The sequence below is a fragment of the Panthera onca genome, chromosome C1 (genome assembly GCF_046562875.1).
Source record: "Panthera onca isolate mPanOnc1 chromosome C1, mPanOnc1 haplotype 2, whole genome shotgun sequence".
NCBI classification, from domain to species: Eukaryota; Metazoa; Chordata; class Mammalia; order Carnivora; family Felidae; genus Panthera; species Panthera onca.
In genome coordinates, this window is record NC_138346.1 from 107,330,483 (window position 1) to 107,347,347 (window position 16,865).

The 16,865-nt window shown below is 37.6% G+C and overlaps 1 protein-coding gene across 3 annotated transcripts in view; it reads left to right on the forward strand.

Annotated features, from left to right (window-relative positions):
* CNTNAP5 (contactin associated protein family member 5) overlaps positions 1-16,865 on the forward strand; it is an 809,440-nt gene that overhangs the window by 196,389 nt on the left and 596,186 nt on the right. For all 3 annotated transcript variants that reach the window (XM_078451401.2, XM_078451402.2, XM_078451400.2), the window contains exon 3: positions 4,534-4,727. In XM_078451401.2, the coding sequence (XP_078307527.1) occupies positions 4,534-4,727 (194 nt within the window). The remainder of the gene's footprint in view (positions 1-4,533; positions 4,728-16,865) is intronic.

Here is a 16,865-nt window from a genome sequence, read left to right on the forward strand (position 1 = left end):
ATCATAATAATTAACATCTATGTTGCAGAGATAACTGTGAGGATGAATGAGTCCGTGTGTGCCAAGTGCACAGGGTGGTGCTGAGCACTGAGCAAGGACCATCTGTTATCTAATAGCGGATATGAACGAACACTTCAAGGGTTTGCATAATGGGGGTGATGGGAAGGAACAATAGGCTTAACTGGGAGTGATAATAACTATTGATGCAAGAACAGAGATGGATATTTCCCAATTCACAAAGTTTCAGATTTCCTTGGCAATTTTAAGTCTCCATTTAACTACACCTGTGTCTGGTGTGAGGAATTGGGGGCCCAATGAGAGAAGGTGCCCCTCTTAAATCCAGAGGCAATTTCATGTGGTTATCTGTTGTTGTTATTTTTGATCATCCAAAATAGCATATTAGATTTAAGCTATGTTGGTCTACTAAGTAGGTAAATAAAGCAAATCTCATCTGTAAAATATTAGAATGGAAACCGTAGAGGCTGTCTCATCGAGTTTTTCACAAACCACTCAGCATGTCAGAAACACCTTTCTAAAAAACAAAACAAAACAACAACAACAAAAACAGAGTCTCAGGTTAGGTGTCTGAATACATTATCAATGAGAAGGCCCAAGGATGTATATTATCATCTTTACAAGGCCTCAAGGTGTTTCTGATGATGGAACACCTCTGAGAATTTCTCATCCAGTCTAACCTCAGGAGCAGAACTGTGCCTTGAACCAGGTCTCCGGGCTTTTGGTCCATAACCTCCTTTTCCCATCCTGTCCCCAAAAGTCGCATAATGCACAGGTAGAGTATGGGGGCTTGGGCTGTGCTAGGAATAAATTAAGATACAGCATCAAAATCATGCAGGATCTCGTATTTGAAAACGATTGGAAAATTCTAGGTGACATAAAAATGTAAAGTTACTTTTCCTTTAAAATCAAAATCTTCCTTGAAATGTGCATTAAAATCTCCTAAATTTCAACTGCAAGGATTGTGGGGATTGCGGTTAATGATCATCAATACCTTAGCCACAATTACAGGTAGCACTGCTTTAGTTAACATCTTTGACTTGCCAAACACAGGTATCTGTGTGTATGTTACACCCCCAATTTAGAGAATAATTCAGACACAGAAAGCTAGTGTGGGCTGGTGTGTCTTCAGAGTAACTGCAAATAGTATCTTCAGGGTTCTCTCATCATTTTGAAAACACATTTATTGTTTGGTGCAAGGAACAAAATGTTTGTCATAGCAACCATGGCAACCCTGGGTACTTGGCCTATTAGCTGTAATGCAGGAAACATCTTCAGCAGCAGGAAAAGAGTCCTTGGCAATTATCACCCAGATAGCGTCCCTCTGTTTTAAGAGGGTCGGCTGAAGCTTCTGGATTTGGAACATTTTTTAACTGTTTGTGCTAATGAAGGTGAACAGCAACAATTCCCTTTTGGTTAATTTCAGAATGGCTTTGGCTCAGACAAAGTTGAAGAAATGTTTTAGCGTTAACTGTCCCTCTTTTGTTTTGGTTTGGGTTTTGGTCAGTCTTCTGTGATTGGATGCTCTGCAAGTTGACAAGGAGAATTCCTTGTCATTTAAGGCTCTGCACCATCAGCAGAGTCCGACGCGGGGCTTGAACTCATGAACTGTGAGATCATGACCTGAGCTGAAATCAAGAATCAGATGCTTAACTGACTGAACTCCCCAGACACCCTTCTCTCTTCCGTCCTTAACATACAGTCTTATCATATATGAGTATGATGATAATAATTAAAATAAATGAAGAAAAAAATCCTAAAGCACGACTAGGAAGTCTGGATAAAAGAGAAAATAGTTAAGGTTTGAGTATTTTGATTTTCAAACATAGTGATGGTCACCCAGCAAGTCACAAGTTCCATATTATACCAACAGCTGTCAAATTGTTGCATATATTCTTTATGCAATAAACCCCATAAATATGAATTATGTGAGTCTCAGTTTCTGTAAGAAAGATATGCTGATAAGAGAAAATATGTTACAGGCAAAAAGCATAAAAGGATGGAATCACTCATATTTTCATCACTCAGAAGAAATCACCATACAAATTCCTCTCCTATCACGTTTTAATACTGTTGAGATCATATAGTTTATACAGCTTTGCTTTTTTCACTTAAGAAGAAAGAGGCATCATGAAACGGACAGGAGGAGAAATTGAATGGAAATAACGAGCAGGTTCAGAATCACTTTAGACTTCTTTTGGAAATGTGAAAGATCTTCTTAAGCCTCCCTGTCAGTTGTGAGAAGTTGAAAGAAGGTCTGTACTGGGAACTGTGGACGTGTTCGTGAAGACAGAGCTGGTTGATAAAAATGTAGCTCTGGGTCTGGCATCTCAGAATCTCTGCTCAAAGCCTCCTGCTTATTTATTGATTTTCTGGGCTTTTGGAAACTTTTTTTTTCTTCTGCTACATATTAGCCTCAAAGAGCTATGATTAAACTCTGAGTGCCAGGTGTTCTAAGCTTGCTGGATCTCAGTCTCCCTGACTATATTATGAGAATTGTGCTTTTTATCTCACAGGGTATTATGCATGTATTTAAAGTAGGCTGAACTGCAATATCAAATAAATTCCAATGTGCCACCAATGTCTCAAACAGCATAGATGTTTCGTTCTTGTTCATATTATAATATAGGGCAGGCGTTTAAGTAGATAGCTGCTTTCCTCCATGTGATGATACAGGAATCCAGGCTCTTTCCAAGCTGTCATTCTGCCATCAGCTAGGGCCTTGGTGCCAACTGGATCTGTCAGTAGAAAGGGAAAGCAAGTGGGGAAGAGATTTGTTGGCTTGCAAGGGGCACATCTTCGTAGTCACATTTTTATTGGAGAGAACTATAGCCATGGATGTGGCTACAACTCTAATAGTGTAGAGAGCTGAAAAATGAAATTGAGCCTCACAACCACCACAGAAGAAGAGATAATGGATAGTAGGGAAGTCAGCCACATCTGCCACTGTATTCATGTCTTGCAAAATATATAATAAAATACATTCTACAGTAGATGCTGAGAATGTTCCTTCTCTTCCTGTTTCTGCATTTCAACGCTTAAGAGCAGTAGCTATTTGTTAGGAGAAAATCAACCCACAACCTGTAGGATGTGCCTGTGACCAAAGTAGGGCCCACCTCATGTCGTGTATCTCCTATGTCTGCATGTCCGCGCCCATCGATGAGAGGCCATCTGCACTGGGCAGCCAGGGCTCAGGAAAGTTCTCAGTTACCAAGGAGAAGTCCCAATGACTCCTTCTGAGATAGTGAGAAAGTAGACTGGGACATTACTAAAATGATTTTCAGTGACACAGGCTGAGCTCAAAAAGGAATTTATTGATTAAACCTTCTAAATTATAATTTTAACTAACTCCCCAACTCGATGCCCTGAGCAAGGTGCCTAATAGAGGTGTTGTTTTCATCTTGTCCCCACCCAAGGCATACGCACTCTGCCATAGTTTCCACTCAGGATTCAGAAGGTCTGTGAACTCTTGGGTCAGTAAAAATGATTATTAACTTCTTTGTTCCTATGTGAAATGAAAATAAAAAACTGAGGCCATGGTCTTCCCACTAAGCAAGAGCTAATACTGATCTTCTGCAGAGTTCCAGGGTGTCAAATAATGAAATATTGGGCCCAAAGTCTTTTGTCACATGTAAGCATGTTCCTGTGTGTCAAGTACTCTGAGTCCCAAGAAGATCCAGTAACACAGCCCACTCTGATGTCCTTCTGAGATTTTGCATATGATGTTCCCTTGGCCTGGCCGATCTCTCCAATGTTTCCTCTAGTTAACCTTGTTTGCCTGCAAAACGGTTATATTTGCTTCAGGTTTAAGCTCCACCATCCCTGTCTATAGGCCTTTCCAATCACCTAGCTAGGCATTGTGTTCTCTGTGCTCCTGTTGTACCTTCTGTTTGCCTTTCATAAGGCTTCTCGTCATATCACATTGCATATTTTTGTCTGTGTGTCTTTGGTACCAAGAACGCCTCAGGTGCTCGGTGAACAAAGGACAAACAGATGAGGCAGGAGTCAAAGACATAGTCCATGAACTTTCATCTTTGTATCCACAGCAAAAGAAAGAAAGAAAGAAAGAAAGAAAGAAAGAAAGAAAGAAAGAAAGAAAAAGGAGCCTGGCCCATGGTAGGTGTAGAGAAAACACAGAGAGGGATGAAAGAATGAAGAAAAGAAGGAAGGAGATGACAATCAGGCGGAGGATAGAAAACATGTTACAAGGTTAAGGCAATAAGCAAATAAAAATAAATAAACAAAGCCAATTCTACTAGGAATCCAGAAAATGGAAAGTGTAATGACTGAGGAAAGACCAGAAGACTTATGGAAGGAACAGCATGGATTTGAGATGAATCTGGAAGCATGAGAGGGAGTAGAATGGAAGAGAATGGAAATTGAGGCCAGTAAGGATGAGCAGGGCACGTTTGGGGGTAAAGACATGTCAGTGGAACACCATTTCATTTCTCTTTGAGAGCTGTAAGGTGTGGCCCTGTGAGATGTTACTACAACCCACTCTCTCTGATCTTCTTCCAGGAACTGGTGGTTGGTCCCCAGCAGATTCCAATGCTCAACAGTGGCTCCAGATGGACCTGGGAAACAGAGTGGAGATTACAGCAGTGGCCACGCAGGGCAGATATGGAAGCTCTGACTGGGTGACGAGTTACAGCCTGATGTTCAGTGACACAGGACGCAACTGGAAACAGTACAAGCAAGAAGACAGCATCTGGGTAGGACATCTTTTCTCTTCTGGTGAATAAAACTGAGATGTGGTAATGGTAACCAGTGAGCGTTTCTATCATTTTCCTATACCCAGATTGTTGGTAGCTTAGCAACTATTGAGTACCCATTCAGAAATAATTAGACCGTATATGGGTCCTATCTCCAGCATGGCTCTTGTTCGAAGGGAAATTAGGATGTCTGTTGCAAAAGTTTAGTGTTTTCCTCCTCTTCTCGTAACTTGAGTAATTCACTGACTAGGCCTCAGTTCCTTCGTCCATAAAACCAGAATGATGCTACAAGAGTCTGATTGTTAATGGCAATGTATTGATTTATTGAGTAGTATTTACTCACTTGTTTATTATGTACCAGGTCCTTTGCACACTTTGTAGTGCCCCAACTAGCTCAGTTATGTAATTTGACCGATATTGCACAATTCGTAAATCTTGGCATTAGAATCTGTAATCAGGTCTGACATTGAAACCACTGTGCTCAACAGCCTCTATCAAGATTTAAAAGGAATGAAAATGTTTAAAAATACAAGGCAACTACAAACTGTAAACTCATTCTGTCTTTATAAACAATCAGCAGCTAGGAAGCGAAGGAGAGTTTTCTCCAAGTTGTGAAAAAGAACTTTCCTTCCCTACCGCAAGGCCCAACCTCTTGACGTTCTCCTGTTAGTGAAAGCCTGTCCCCAGATTGAGGTTAGAAAGGGAGAGCACATAGCAAGAGGTATCTGGAGGAAGCTTTAGAAACTCATGCACTGGATTAAAAAAATGTATTCATTTGCGTTGCTTACAATTTAGGGGAAAACATCTCCAAATATTTATTTTTCTCCCAATGTGCATAAAATGTGAAGATTTGACAATTGATAGAATTATCTGTCTTTCTCATAATCTCCCTACATGTTTTTCCCGTGAAATTAATTCCAAGTTTGTTTTCAAACTGGTATTGGTCTACATTTGTCTGTGTTGGCCCTGCTTTGTTGGAAAAATTTTCTTTTCCTATTTTATGTTTATTGCTTTTTGCTAACCTCCTACTAATCAATATTGCTAATTGAAAATAATAGTAAACTGAGGATTAAGATTAGTCATGAACAGATTGCATCTTGAGAATAGTATTATTATCATCTTTATTCTGGGTTGCCTATAATATTAGGTTGAATTATTTTCAGAAAGCATGTGTTTTCTTCATTTTAAAAATAGGCTTTTGGGGACTATTCTATTTTTTCACTCAATTTTGAAGCCCTTATACAATTTTACAGGGTTTTTTTTTCCTTCCTTTTGTTTTGCTTTTAGTTCGAAAGGAGAAATAATCACACCTTCCATTTTGAGGAAGTTTTAAGGTTTTATGAGGGACTAAGAGATGTGGGATTATTTATTTTCTTTGGCATGTTCAATCAGAACTGGTCGTTTCTCAGAATGAATTGGAGTTTTGAGTTATTTTTGTCTAAATCTTTTTATTAAAGTGTAATCGACATGCAATATTATATTCATTTCAGGTATACGACCTACAATTCAACATTTGTGTACCTTGCAAAATGGTCACCATAATAAGTCTAGTTACTGTCTGCCACCATACAGCATTATTGTCCATATAATATTATAGTCTATATTCTCCAAGCCGCACATTACATCCCCGTGACATCTTTATTTGATATCCAGATTATTTTACTTCTTGATCTTCTTCACCCATTTTGTCCATACCCCAAGCCCCTCCCTTTTGGCAACACCAATCTTTTCTCGGTACCTCTGAGTCTAGGTTTCGTTTGTTCTGTTTGTTTGCTTTGAGTTTTAGATTCTACATGTAAGTGAAATCATGTGGTATTTGTCTTTCTATGACTGACTCATACTACTTAGCATAACTCCCTCATGGTCTGTCCATGTTGTTGCAAATGGCAAGATTTCCTTCTTTTTTTATGGCTGAGTATTATTCTTGTGTGTGTGTGTGTGTGTGTGTGTGTGTGTGTGTGACATCTTCTTTATCCATTCATGTACTGATGGACACTTAAGTTGTTAGCATACGTTGGCTATTGTAAATAATGCTGCAGTGAACATACGGGTGTCTTTTTTGAATTAGCATTTCATCTTTTTCAGATAAATAGCCAGTTGTGGAATTGCTGGATCATATGGTCCTTCCTTTTTTAAACTTTTTGAGGAACCTCCATGCTATTTACTATAGTGGCTGCATCAGTTTGCATTCTCAACAACAGTGCATGAGAACTGCTTGTTCTCCACATCCTCGCCAACACTTGTTATTTCTTGTCATTTTGACAATAACCATTCTGACAAGTGTAAAGTGATAGCTTATTGTGGTTTTGATTTTCATTTCCTTGATGATTAGTGATGTTAAACATCTTTTCATGTACCTGTTGGCCGTCTGTATGTCTTCTTTGGAAAGATGTCCATTCAGATTTTATGCCCATGTTTCAATCAAATTATTTTTATTGTTACTGCCACTGTTGTTGAGTTGTATGAGTTATTTATATATTTTGAATATTAGCCTGTTATCAGATATATGATTCCTAAATATCTTCTCCCTTTCGGTAGGTTGCCTTGTGGTTTTGTTAATTGTTTTCTTTGCTATACAGAAGCTTTTCAGTTTAATGTCCTATGTATTTATTTTTGTTTTGTTGCTTTTGCCTTAGAGTCAGATCCAAAAAAATATACACACAACTGATTTCAAAGAGCTTATGTTCTATATTTTCTTCCAGGATTTTTATGGATTCAGGTATCGCATTCAAGTCTTTAATCAATTTTGAGTTAATTTTTGTGTATGCTGTAAGATAGTGGTCCAGTTTCCTTCCTTTGCCTGTAGCTGTCCAGTTTTCCCAGCACCATTTATTGAAGACATCATCATTTCTCCATTGTATGTTTTTGCTCCTTTGTCATAAATTAAGACTCTCTATTTTGTTCCAATGATCTATGTGTCTGTTTTTATGCCAATGCCATATTGTATTTTGATTACTATAAGTTTGTAGCTATGGTTTGAAATCAGGAAACATGATGCCTACAGCTTTGGTCTTCTTTGTCAAGATTGTTTTGGCTATTTGGAGTCCTTTGTGGTTCCATGTAAATTTTAGAATTCTTTCTTCTACTTATATGAAAAATGTCATTGGAGTTTTGATAGGGATGGTGTTGAATCTGTAGATTGCTTTGGGAAGGATGGACATTTTAACAATAGTTATTTTTCTAATCCATAGCATGAAGTATCTTTCCATTTATTTCTGCCCTCAAAATCTTTCACTGGGGTCTTATAGTTTTAAATGTACAAATCTTTAATCTCCTATGTTAAATTTTTTACTAGGTATTTTATTCTTTTGGATGCAATTGTAAATTGGAGTTGTTTTTTTTTTATTTCTCTTTCTGATACTTTTACAGTGTGTAGAAACATGACAGATTTTTTCATATTGATTTTGTATTCTGTTACTTTACTGAATTCATTTTTAGTTCTAACAGGTATTTTTTTTTTTTGGTGGAGTCTTTAGGGTTTCTTATATATAGTATCAGATCATTTGCAAATAGTGACCATTTTGCTTCCACCTGTCCAACTTACGCCTTTTATTTATTTTTCTTGTTTAATTGCTATGGCTACAATTTGCAATACTATGTTGAATAAAAGTGGGGGGAGTGGACATCCTTGTCTTATTCCTGACCTTAGAGGAAAAGGTTTCAGCTTTATACTGTTGAACATGGTATTACCTGTGGGTTTGTCACATACCTTGATTATATCCAGGTACATTCCCACTATACCAGTTTTTTCAGAGTTTTTATCATAAGTTGATGTTGAATTTTATCAAATGCATTTTCTACATCTATTGAGATGATCATATGATTTCTATCTGTCACTTTTGTTAATGTGGTATATTATATTGATTGACTTGTAGTTGTTGAATCTTGTATGCCTGTAATAAATCCAGCTTGATAATGGTGTATGATCCTTTTAATGTATTGTTAAATTTGGTTTGGTAACATTTTGTTGAAGATTTTTACATCTATGCTCATTGGGGATATTGGCCTATAATTTTCTTTTTTTTTTTTTTATTTTTTAAGGTTTATATATTTTTGAGAGAGAGAGAGAGAAGAGAGAGACAGAATATGAGCAGGGAAGGGGCAGAGAGAGAGGGAGACACAGAATCCAAAGTAGTCTCCAGGCTCCAAGCTGTCAGCACAGAGCCCAATGCAGGGATCAAACCCACGAACTGAGAGATTGTCACCTGAGCCGAAGTCGGGCATTCAACCGACTGAGCCACCCAGGCGCCCCAGCCTACAATTTTCTTTTTTGTGTTGTCCTTGGCCAGTTTGGGTATAAGAGTAATGCTGGTTTCTTAAAATAAGTTTGGAAGCATTCCTTCCTATTTATATTTTTGGAAATTTGAGAGTAGGTATTAAATCTTTGAATGTTTGTTTGGTACAATTAACCAATGAAGCCATCTAGTTTGTTGGGAAATTTTTGATTACTGATTCAATCTCCATAATAGTAATTGGTCTATTCCGATTTTCTATTTCTCCATAATTGAGTCTTGGAAGATTCTAAGTTTCTTGGAATTTATCCATATCTACTAGGTTGTCCAGTTTGTTGGCATGTAATTGTTCATAGTAGTCTTTTGCAATCCCTTTTATTTCTGTGGCATGAGTTGCAACTTCTCTTTCATTTCCGATTTTATTTGGCCCCTCCCCCCTTTTTGGTGCTGAGTGTAGCTAAAGTTTTGTCAATTTCAGTTACCTTTTAATTTCATTGATCTTTTCTATTGGTATGTTTGTTTATTTGTTTGTTTGTTTTTCATTTTTCTTTCACTTATTTCCACTCTGATCTTTATTATGTCCCTCTTTCTACTAATATTGGGCTTTGTTTCTTCTTCTTTTTTTCTAGTTTCCTTTAGGTACAAAGTTAGGTACAAAGTTTATACCTTTAGGTACAAAGTTAGGTACAAAGTTCATTTGAGATGTCTTTGTTTCTTGAGGTAGGTCTGTCTTGCTATGTACTTCCCTCTTAGAATTGCTGTTGCCTCATCCCATATATTTTGGTATGTCATATTCCTGTTTTCATTTGCCTCCAAGTAGTTTTTTTATTTCTCTTTTGATTTCCTCTATGATCCATTAGTCGTTCACTAGCATGTTGTTTAACCTCCATGTATTTATAGTTTTTTCCAGGTTTTTTTTCTTATAATTGATTCTTAGTTTCATACCCTTGTAGTCAGAAAACATGTTTGATATGATTTCAATTTTATTGAATTTACTGAGATTTGTTTTGAGGCCTAAAATGTGACATACCCTGCAGAGTGTTCCATGAGCATTTAAGAAGAATGTGTATCCTGCTGCATTTTGACTGGAATGTTCTATCTCTACCTGTTAAGTTAATTTGGTTTAATGTGCCAGTTAAGGCTGATGTTTCCTTATGGATTTTCTGTCCGGATACTCTATCCATTGATTTAAGTGAAGTGTTAAAGTCCCCTACTGTTATTGTACTGTTGTCAATTTCTCCTTTTTAAGCCTATTAATATTTGCTTTGTATATTTTGGTGCTCCTATGCATGCTGCATAGATATTTATATTACATTTCTTCATTTGATCCTTTTATGTACTGCCCCTCTTTTTTCTTTTATCACAGTCTTTGTTTTTAAGTCTGTTTTGCCTGATTGAGTGTAGCTATACCAGCTTTCTTTTGCTTTCCACTTTCATGGAATATTTTTTTGGGTTTTTTTCATCCCTTAACTTTCGGTCAGTATTGTTTTGCCTCTGAAGTAAGTCTCTTATAGACAGTGTATAGAGGCATGAGGCTCACAGAGACCAATCCAAGCTCACATAATCAGGCAATGACAGTGCCAAAATATTAAATATTAAGATTTATTTCTAAATATAGGTTATTGCAAAACTGTACTTTCTATTTCTCCTTTACTATACTTGATTATTTTTTGAGCTTCACAAAATTGATTTACTCTTCTCACTTTCAATGTGAGTTTTAATGGACCCACTGTGTACAAATAATGTTAAGTCCTATTGCTTAATTCACATGTTGCTCAAGTATGGGTAAGAAGGCAGCAATAATATCAAACTGTGTTTGCATAGGGTAGAGATGTTGCCCAAACTCTCCAAAACTATATCGGCCTTCAAGAATGTCCATCAGAGACTCAGTATTTTACCAAATACTTTACAGACATAGGCAAAATCTGACTTGTGGATAATATTCATTAGTATTTCCACCAAATTATGCTGCTGGATGAATAGATTACTTTAAGGATTTTTATTTGTTCATTTTACTTTTTATTTTAAATTTAAACTTAGAAGTAAGATTATAGATCCACTAAAATTAAGCCTGGTACACAAGATGAGCGCAATGGGAAAACAAGAGATTTTTACAAAACTCTCCAAATTGTTTTATTCAACTTTTCATAAAAAGTCAACACCTAAAAACATCAATATCAAATACTGAATTAATTAAGTATGGTGTATAATGGAAGTAAAGAATCTCTTGAAGGAGACTTTCACATGGTCTTTTGAAGATCTTCGATTTTCAGATGATATGGAGTTTGTAATGCTTTTAAAATTGAGTTAGCCAACAATGCAACTTAGTACATGCCATGGATAGCATATCAATTTACCAGTACTTGAGACTTATTTTATTTTACAAAGTTCGTTTCGGAATGGGGAGCCTGAAAATTTATCTGTCTACATAATGTACACTATCAAATATTCATGCCCTAAGAATTCAATTTGAAGACTTTCTGACCTGGTACTGAATGGAATGTTCATGAGTGAGGCCACCAAGCAGCCGCTTAGAGATGAATCATGATTTATGAACAAGCCAGAGTTTCCCACTACATTAAATAATCAGGTGTGAAGGTCTCAGGGACAAACATAGCAACAATTTTAGAATCTTAGCAGATTTAAAATCTCTTCCTGGTTGGCTCATAGACAGGCCAAAGAAATGTAAATATTAAGTTTCCTAACTCTGAGCAGCAACATTAGCCTAAGATTGGTAAAATGGATAAATATATTTGGAACAAAGGGACCTCTAATTAAATCCACACAGACCAGAATCCTGTTACCACCAGTCATTTTGAAAGATAGGTCTGTAGAAACACTCACTTTTTAAAATAGATACAGAAATTGCTGCTTCAGCTCTGGGTCCCTCTTGTATGTGTTCAAACCCTTAATAAATCTATCTGCGTTTCCCATGTACAGCATGCAAGTGTTCTAAATATGCATCCCCCCTCTACATGCATTGACATTTTCCTTTATTTTCTGATGTTTATCACTCTGAAATTTCAAAGACAGCTACTGTGCTTGTGTTTTAATACATGGTGTCCTCTTTTTAAATCACTATCCACATGGCTCATGATTGTGAACAAGTCAATTAGGATTGTCTCCTCTTCTCACCTAAGACAGTTTTTCAATGTATTATAAAATTTCAGGCAAAATTTTACTTGTCTTGTCTTTGAGCTTTCTTTGCCCCTCCCCTCCCCCACATTTCTGGGTAGATCAGCAATGTCAAGTATATTAGGAATGGACACAAAAGCTTTATAGGAAGATTCCAAAGTATGATCTGTTTTATTTCCTTTCTAATGGCAAGTGTCATACCCATTCTGGCTACAGCAGCATATCAGGGTAACAGTTCCAGTCAATGGACTCGCAAGTATTTAATAATTATTAGTACATTAGTACAGAGCAACAAGCAACTGCTAAGATCTTCAAGTTTAAGTTGGGCTCTGCCAGTGCATCTTGAAAGGACATTTCACTCATCTCAAAGTTAATTTCCATTGTCATAGCCCCCAGATTCCATCACCCTTTATCACATCATCCTTTATCACATGTAAAAAATGATATATATCACAAATCTGTTACCCTTTTATATCCAAGAACTTCAGTACCAGAAACCCACAGTCTATAAAAGACAAAGAAAAATCTACCTGAAGTCCCCAAAGTTATCTTACACCTGACCTGCAGGCCCTCCACTCAACCATGTTTAGTTTATAAATAAAGTATCTTTTATTGAGACATATTGAATACATTATTTGCTTTTCCTGACCACTTTTACACATATATGAAAGTGTGCATACAAACTCTTTCTGTAATTCAATTCTAAATCCCTCCTACTTAGAGATTTTAATGTCACCTAAAAACTTCAATAAGTTTTTCACTTACCTTACTGTGCTTTATTTATGAAGATGACAGAAAGTAAGAACTAGAAGCAATCTATAAGAATCCTGGAATTTCCAAATTTCCCTTTCTTCTAATTATTTGCCATTTTTTCCCTAAGTTTACTCCTCCCATTATCAATGTTAAAGCTATATTCATCTCTGTAGGTAAAAGTTATTCTACTTGTCTTTTCCAAAGATAATCTAATGAGGCCCCCTCAGGTACTAGTTTTAGACAAGTATCTGTTATTGCTGGATTTGTCAACATTGACCACGAGGATATTAATGGTCTGTTTTACCTACATGTTCTCTTACTTGTCTCTAATCTCCATTTAATTAGGCATTCACAATCAGCCTCTGCTTAATGTAGATCATGCATTTTAAGATGGTATCATTCTAATCATTCCTCTTGCCATAACATAGGAAGGTTTATTCATGGGGGATGTAAGGGCCACAGTGATATGGACCACTGGGGGAAGACAAGAAGCTTAAAGAATTGAAGTCATTACTAAAGCAAGGAATTTTGCAGGGCTGGCACCTAAAAATGAAATAATCACAGGTTAGAATACATCCAAATGGTTGTAGTGAATTGGGTTGATTCCTTTGGGGTCTATATTCCAGGAAGCCCAATGCAATGAAGGAGCTATTCTATCTGGCACTCAATATGAGTAGTCCCTCGGCTAAGATTACCAAATATATTATCTAATACTTTCTAAATAATGTTAATGAATTTCTATTTTACAGGGGAAAAACGAAGTTTAGAAGGGCCAAGGAACCTAGTCCATATCACAGAAGTAACAAAGTGATGAACCAAGATACAAACCCAATTCTATGTGTCCATAAAGCCTAAGCACCTGAATCGCTGGATAACACCTTACTCAGTAGTTGATGGCGTAAGAATTAAGAGCCAGTATTCTCAAAGGGCTGATGTAAACTGGGCAAGGATCAGGACACATTCTGGTCCAATGGGGAAGTAGCCCACTAGGCTAAACCAAAGTGGAAAATTCAAGTCCCATCTGGGCTAAAGCAGCATGGCGAGCCTTGTGGGAAAGCTTGGTGGGTATGGTGATGTCCAGGATGTAGCCCTAGCACATTACATCTTTGTCAACTAGTTTCAGATTCTTCCTACTGGTGGCTCTGAAGTCAGTGGTGTGCTCATAATTGTTTCAGAAAGAGGTTAGAACTAGCTCACTGACCCAAGCCTTCTGTTGATGTTTCTATAAAACAGATCATCAGAACAAGAGCTGGGAGAGACTGATGTATACAAAGCCAAAATCTGTCTCCCTCGAGTGTTTACACATTGAACCTCAGTTGTTTGCTCATGCAATGTGGGCATGAAAATGTCTACCTCCTCCTCTACAGAATGGTTTCTCAAATCTTTTATTTTTAAAAAATGTTTTAAGTTTATTCTGAGAAAGACAGAGACAGCACAAGTGTGGGAGGGACAGAAAGAGAAAGGGAGAGATAGAATCTCAAGCAGGCTCCACACTGCCAGAGCAGAGCCCTAAATGGGGCTCGAACTCATAAAACCATGAGATCATAACCTGAGCCAAACCCAAGAGTCAGACGCTTAATTGATTGAACCACCCAGGCAGCCCTCAAATATTTTAACGACAACTAGACTCTTTGATTCCTTTCTGTCGTGGATGCAATTTTCATTCCAGTAGGCCTGCTCAGTGATGGCCAATAATCACGTGACAGATTCCAGCTGTCTCATTAGCTCATCATTACCCACTGAAACTACTGTAAATTATTGATATTCAGGTTACAGTTTTCTTTTCTGAATATCATGTTGCCTCTTCCCAATATGTCAGGCATTTAGTTCTATATTGAAGAATCCTTTGGCCTGTATGATAAAGTGGTCTATGATTTCTTGTAGCTTTATGGTGTCTGTCTTAATATAAAGCACTTGCATATGTTAGCCAACACGTTTCTCACACAGAGGTCAATAGAAACAATGGATTATACATTTAGGTCATCAGTTCCCTGATTTCATCCTTGAGTGACTTCCAAACTCTCTGGAAGATGGCTGTCTGATCTTCATGATTCATGCACATTTATTTTGCCAATTTGGTCTAGAATATCTTGAGTATTGATCAACTGTTTGATATAGTATTTTAAGCCTACCAATTTCAGAAAACAATTTGTGAGAATCTCATTACCATCCACATATATCTTTTAAATTCTCATTATACACCAGACAGTATGCTAGGTGTTGGGCATAAAAAGGGGTGTTCAGGTCTGATTAATCCATGATCCACATCCATGAATGTGCAGAGCCATCAAGGGGAAGTAAATGACACTGCAACAGAGCATGTGTGTTTAAGTGGCACCGATGGCCGTCCAGGAGCAAGAAACTTCAAAAAGGTGTTCTGGTCAGTAGGGAGCGCAAGGGACATAGTTGAGTCGAAAGGGCAGGGGCTGTGTTCAAGCTACTCTGGCTTCCCAGCAACTACAGAATGCTGTGTGCCTAATACTAAGTCAACAACTGTAAGAAGGGAGGAAGAGGAAGTTGTATGAAGGGAGGAACACTCACAGGGGGATAAGTGCTAGAAGCACAGTCTTAAAAGAAGTGGTATAAGATGCATCTGAGGTACGCAGAATTAATCAATTTAGATAGAATATTTCTCTGGTCAATTCTACGAGATAAACCTGGCAAGCAGAGCTAGCTCGATATTATGGGCTCCTAGTACACACATACTTTCTTGAGCTACAGACCAAGAACATAAGTCATCATGTGTTTATAACTTTGTTTTGATTTTTTGGTTGTTGTTAAATAATAAACACATATCATAAAATGCTATCAAATATATTTTTCAAGGTTTTGTTAATAGTTCTCTCCTTGGCTCTTTCTCATACATATATACATATAAGCTTTTAATGTATTTATTTTACAGTTGGCCATTAATAAAACTTCAGTATTACGCTAAGCAAAGGAAGTCAGGCAGAGAAAGACAAATATTGTAGGATTTCACTCCTAGGTGGAATTTAAGAAACACAACACTAAGGAGGGCACTAAGGAGGGCACTTGTTGGGATGAGCACTGGTTGTTCTATGTAAGTGATGAATCACTGGGTTCTACTCCAGGAACCAACAGTACACTGTATGTTAACTAACTTGAACTTAAATAAATAAATTTTTAAAAATTCAGTTAAGAAGTTAGCATGTTTAGAATTCTGCATCTGATTGAATAAAGGCCATCAGTGCAAAAGCCAGATATCACCACATAGCAGGCCAACAGAAGCAAAGAATGAAGGGAAATGCAGAGGCTTTTGATTACAGTAGAGTCTAGTTGCACCATCGCTTGCTTGTATGACTTTGGAAATGTCACTTCATCTTTTTGTAGTGATTCTCCCCATCCATGGCAGGCATATATCTAGAAACTTCCAGGCCCTTTGCATCTATTCCTCTACACTTCCCTGCTTGGACTCTTTGTGTTAATGGGCTTCCCTGTGGGTTGCAATGAGAAAGACATGGCAATCAAGTCTGAGTTTCAGTAGGGATCCGGCTCAGAATTGACAAGGTCCTCAAAGCTTGATATTCCCTGTGAATCATCCCCATGGTTTTATCCTGAGCACTTTCCACTGACCTTGGATTCTCTTATCACTAGATGAGGCTCTGCAGAAAAGGGAAGAAACAAGCGGCCAATCAGCATTGTGAAAGCAACAGCTGGGCTTTACCTCAGAATCAGCAGGCTTCCCTCCAGCCCTCTGGCTCCACATGTAGCCCTTGGAAGTTCCTCGTTGATGCCCATCTGTTTTCCCTTCTTAGTGTTAGGATTGGCTGAGATGTTTCAGAGAACTTCCCAACATGGGGTCTAGCCTCTTTAAGGAGTAAATACTTTCACACATTTACACATGTGGCATTTAAACACGTCACATGGACACGGAGTCAACACACAGTCTTCAGGATTAATATTCATGTGGACACTTGCTAGGGGAGAGCAGATGTTTGCGATCTCCTACAAACTGGTTGCATTTGTAGTGGGATAGGATCCAGCAGCTGATAATCAA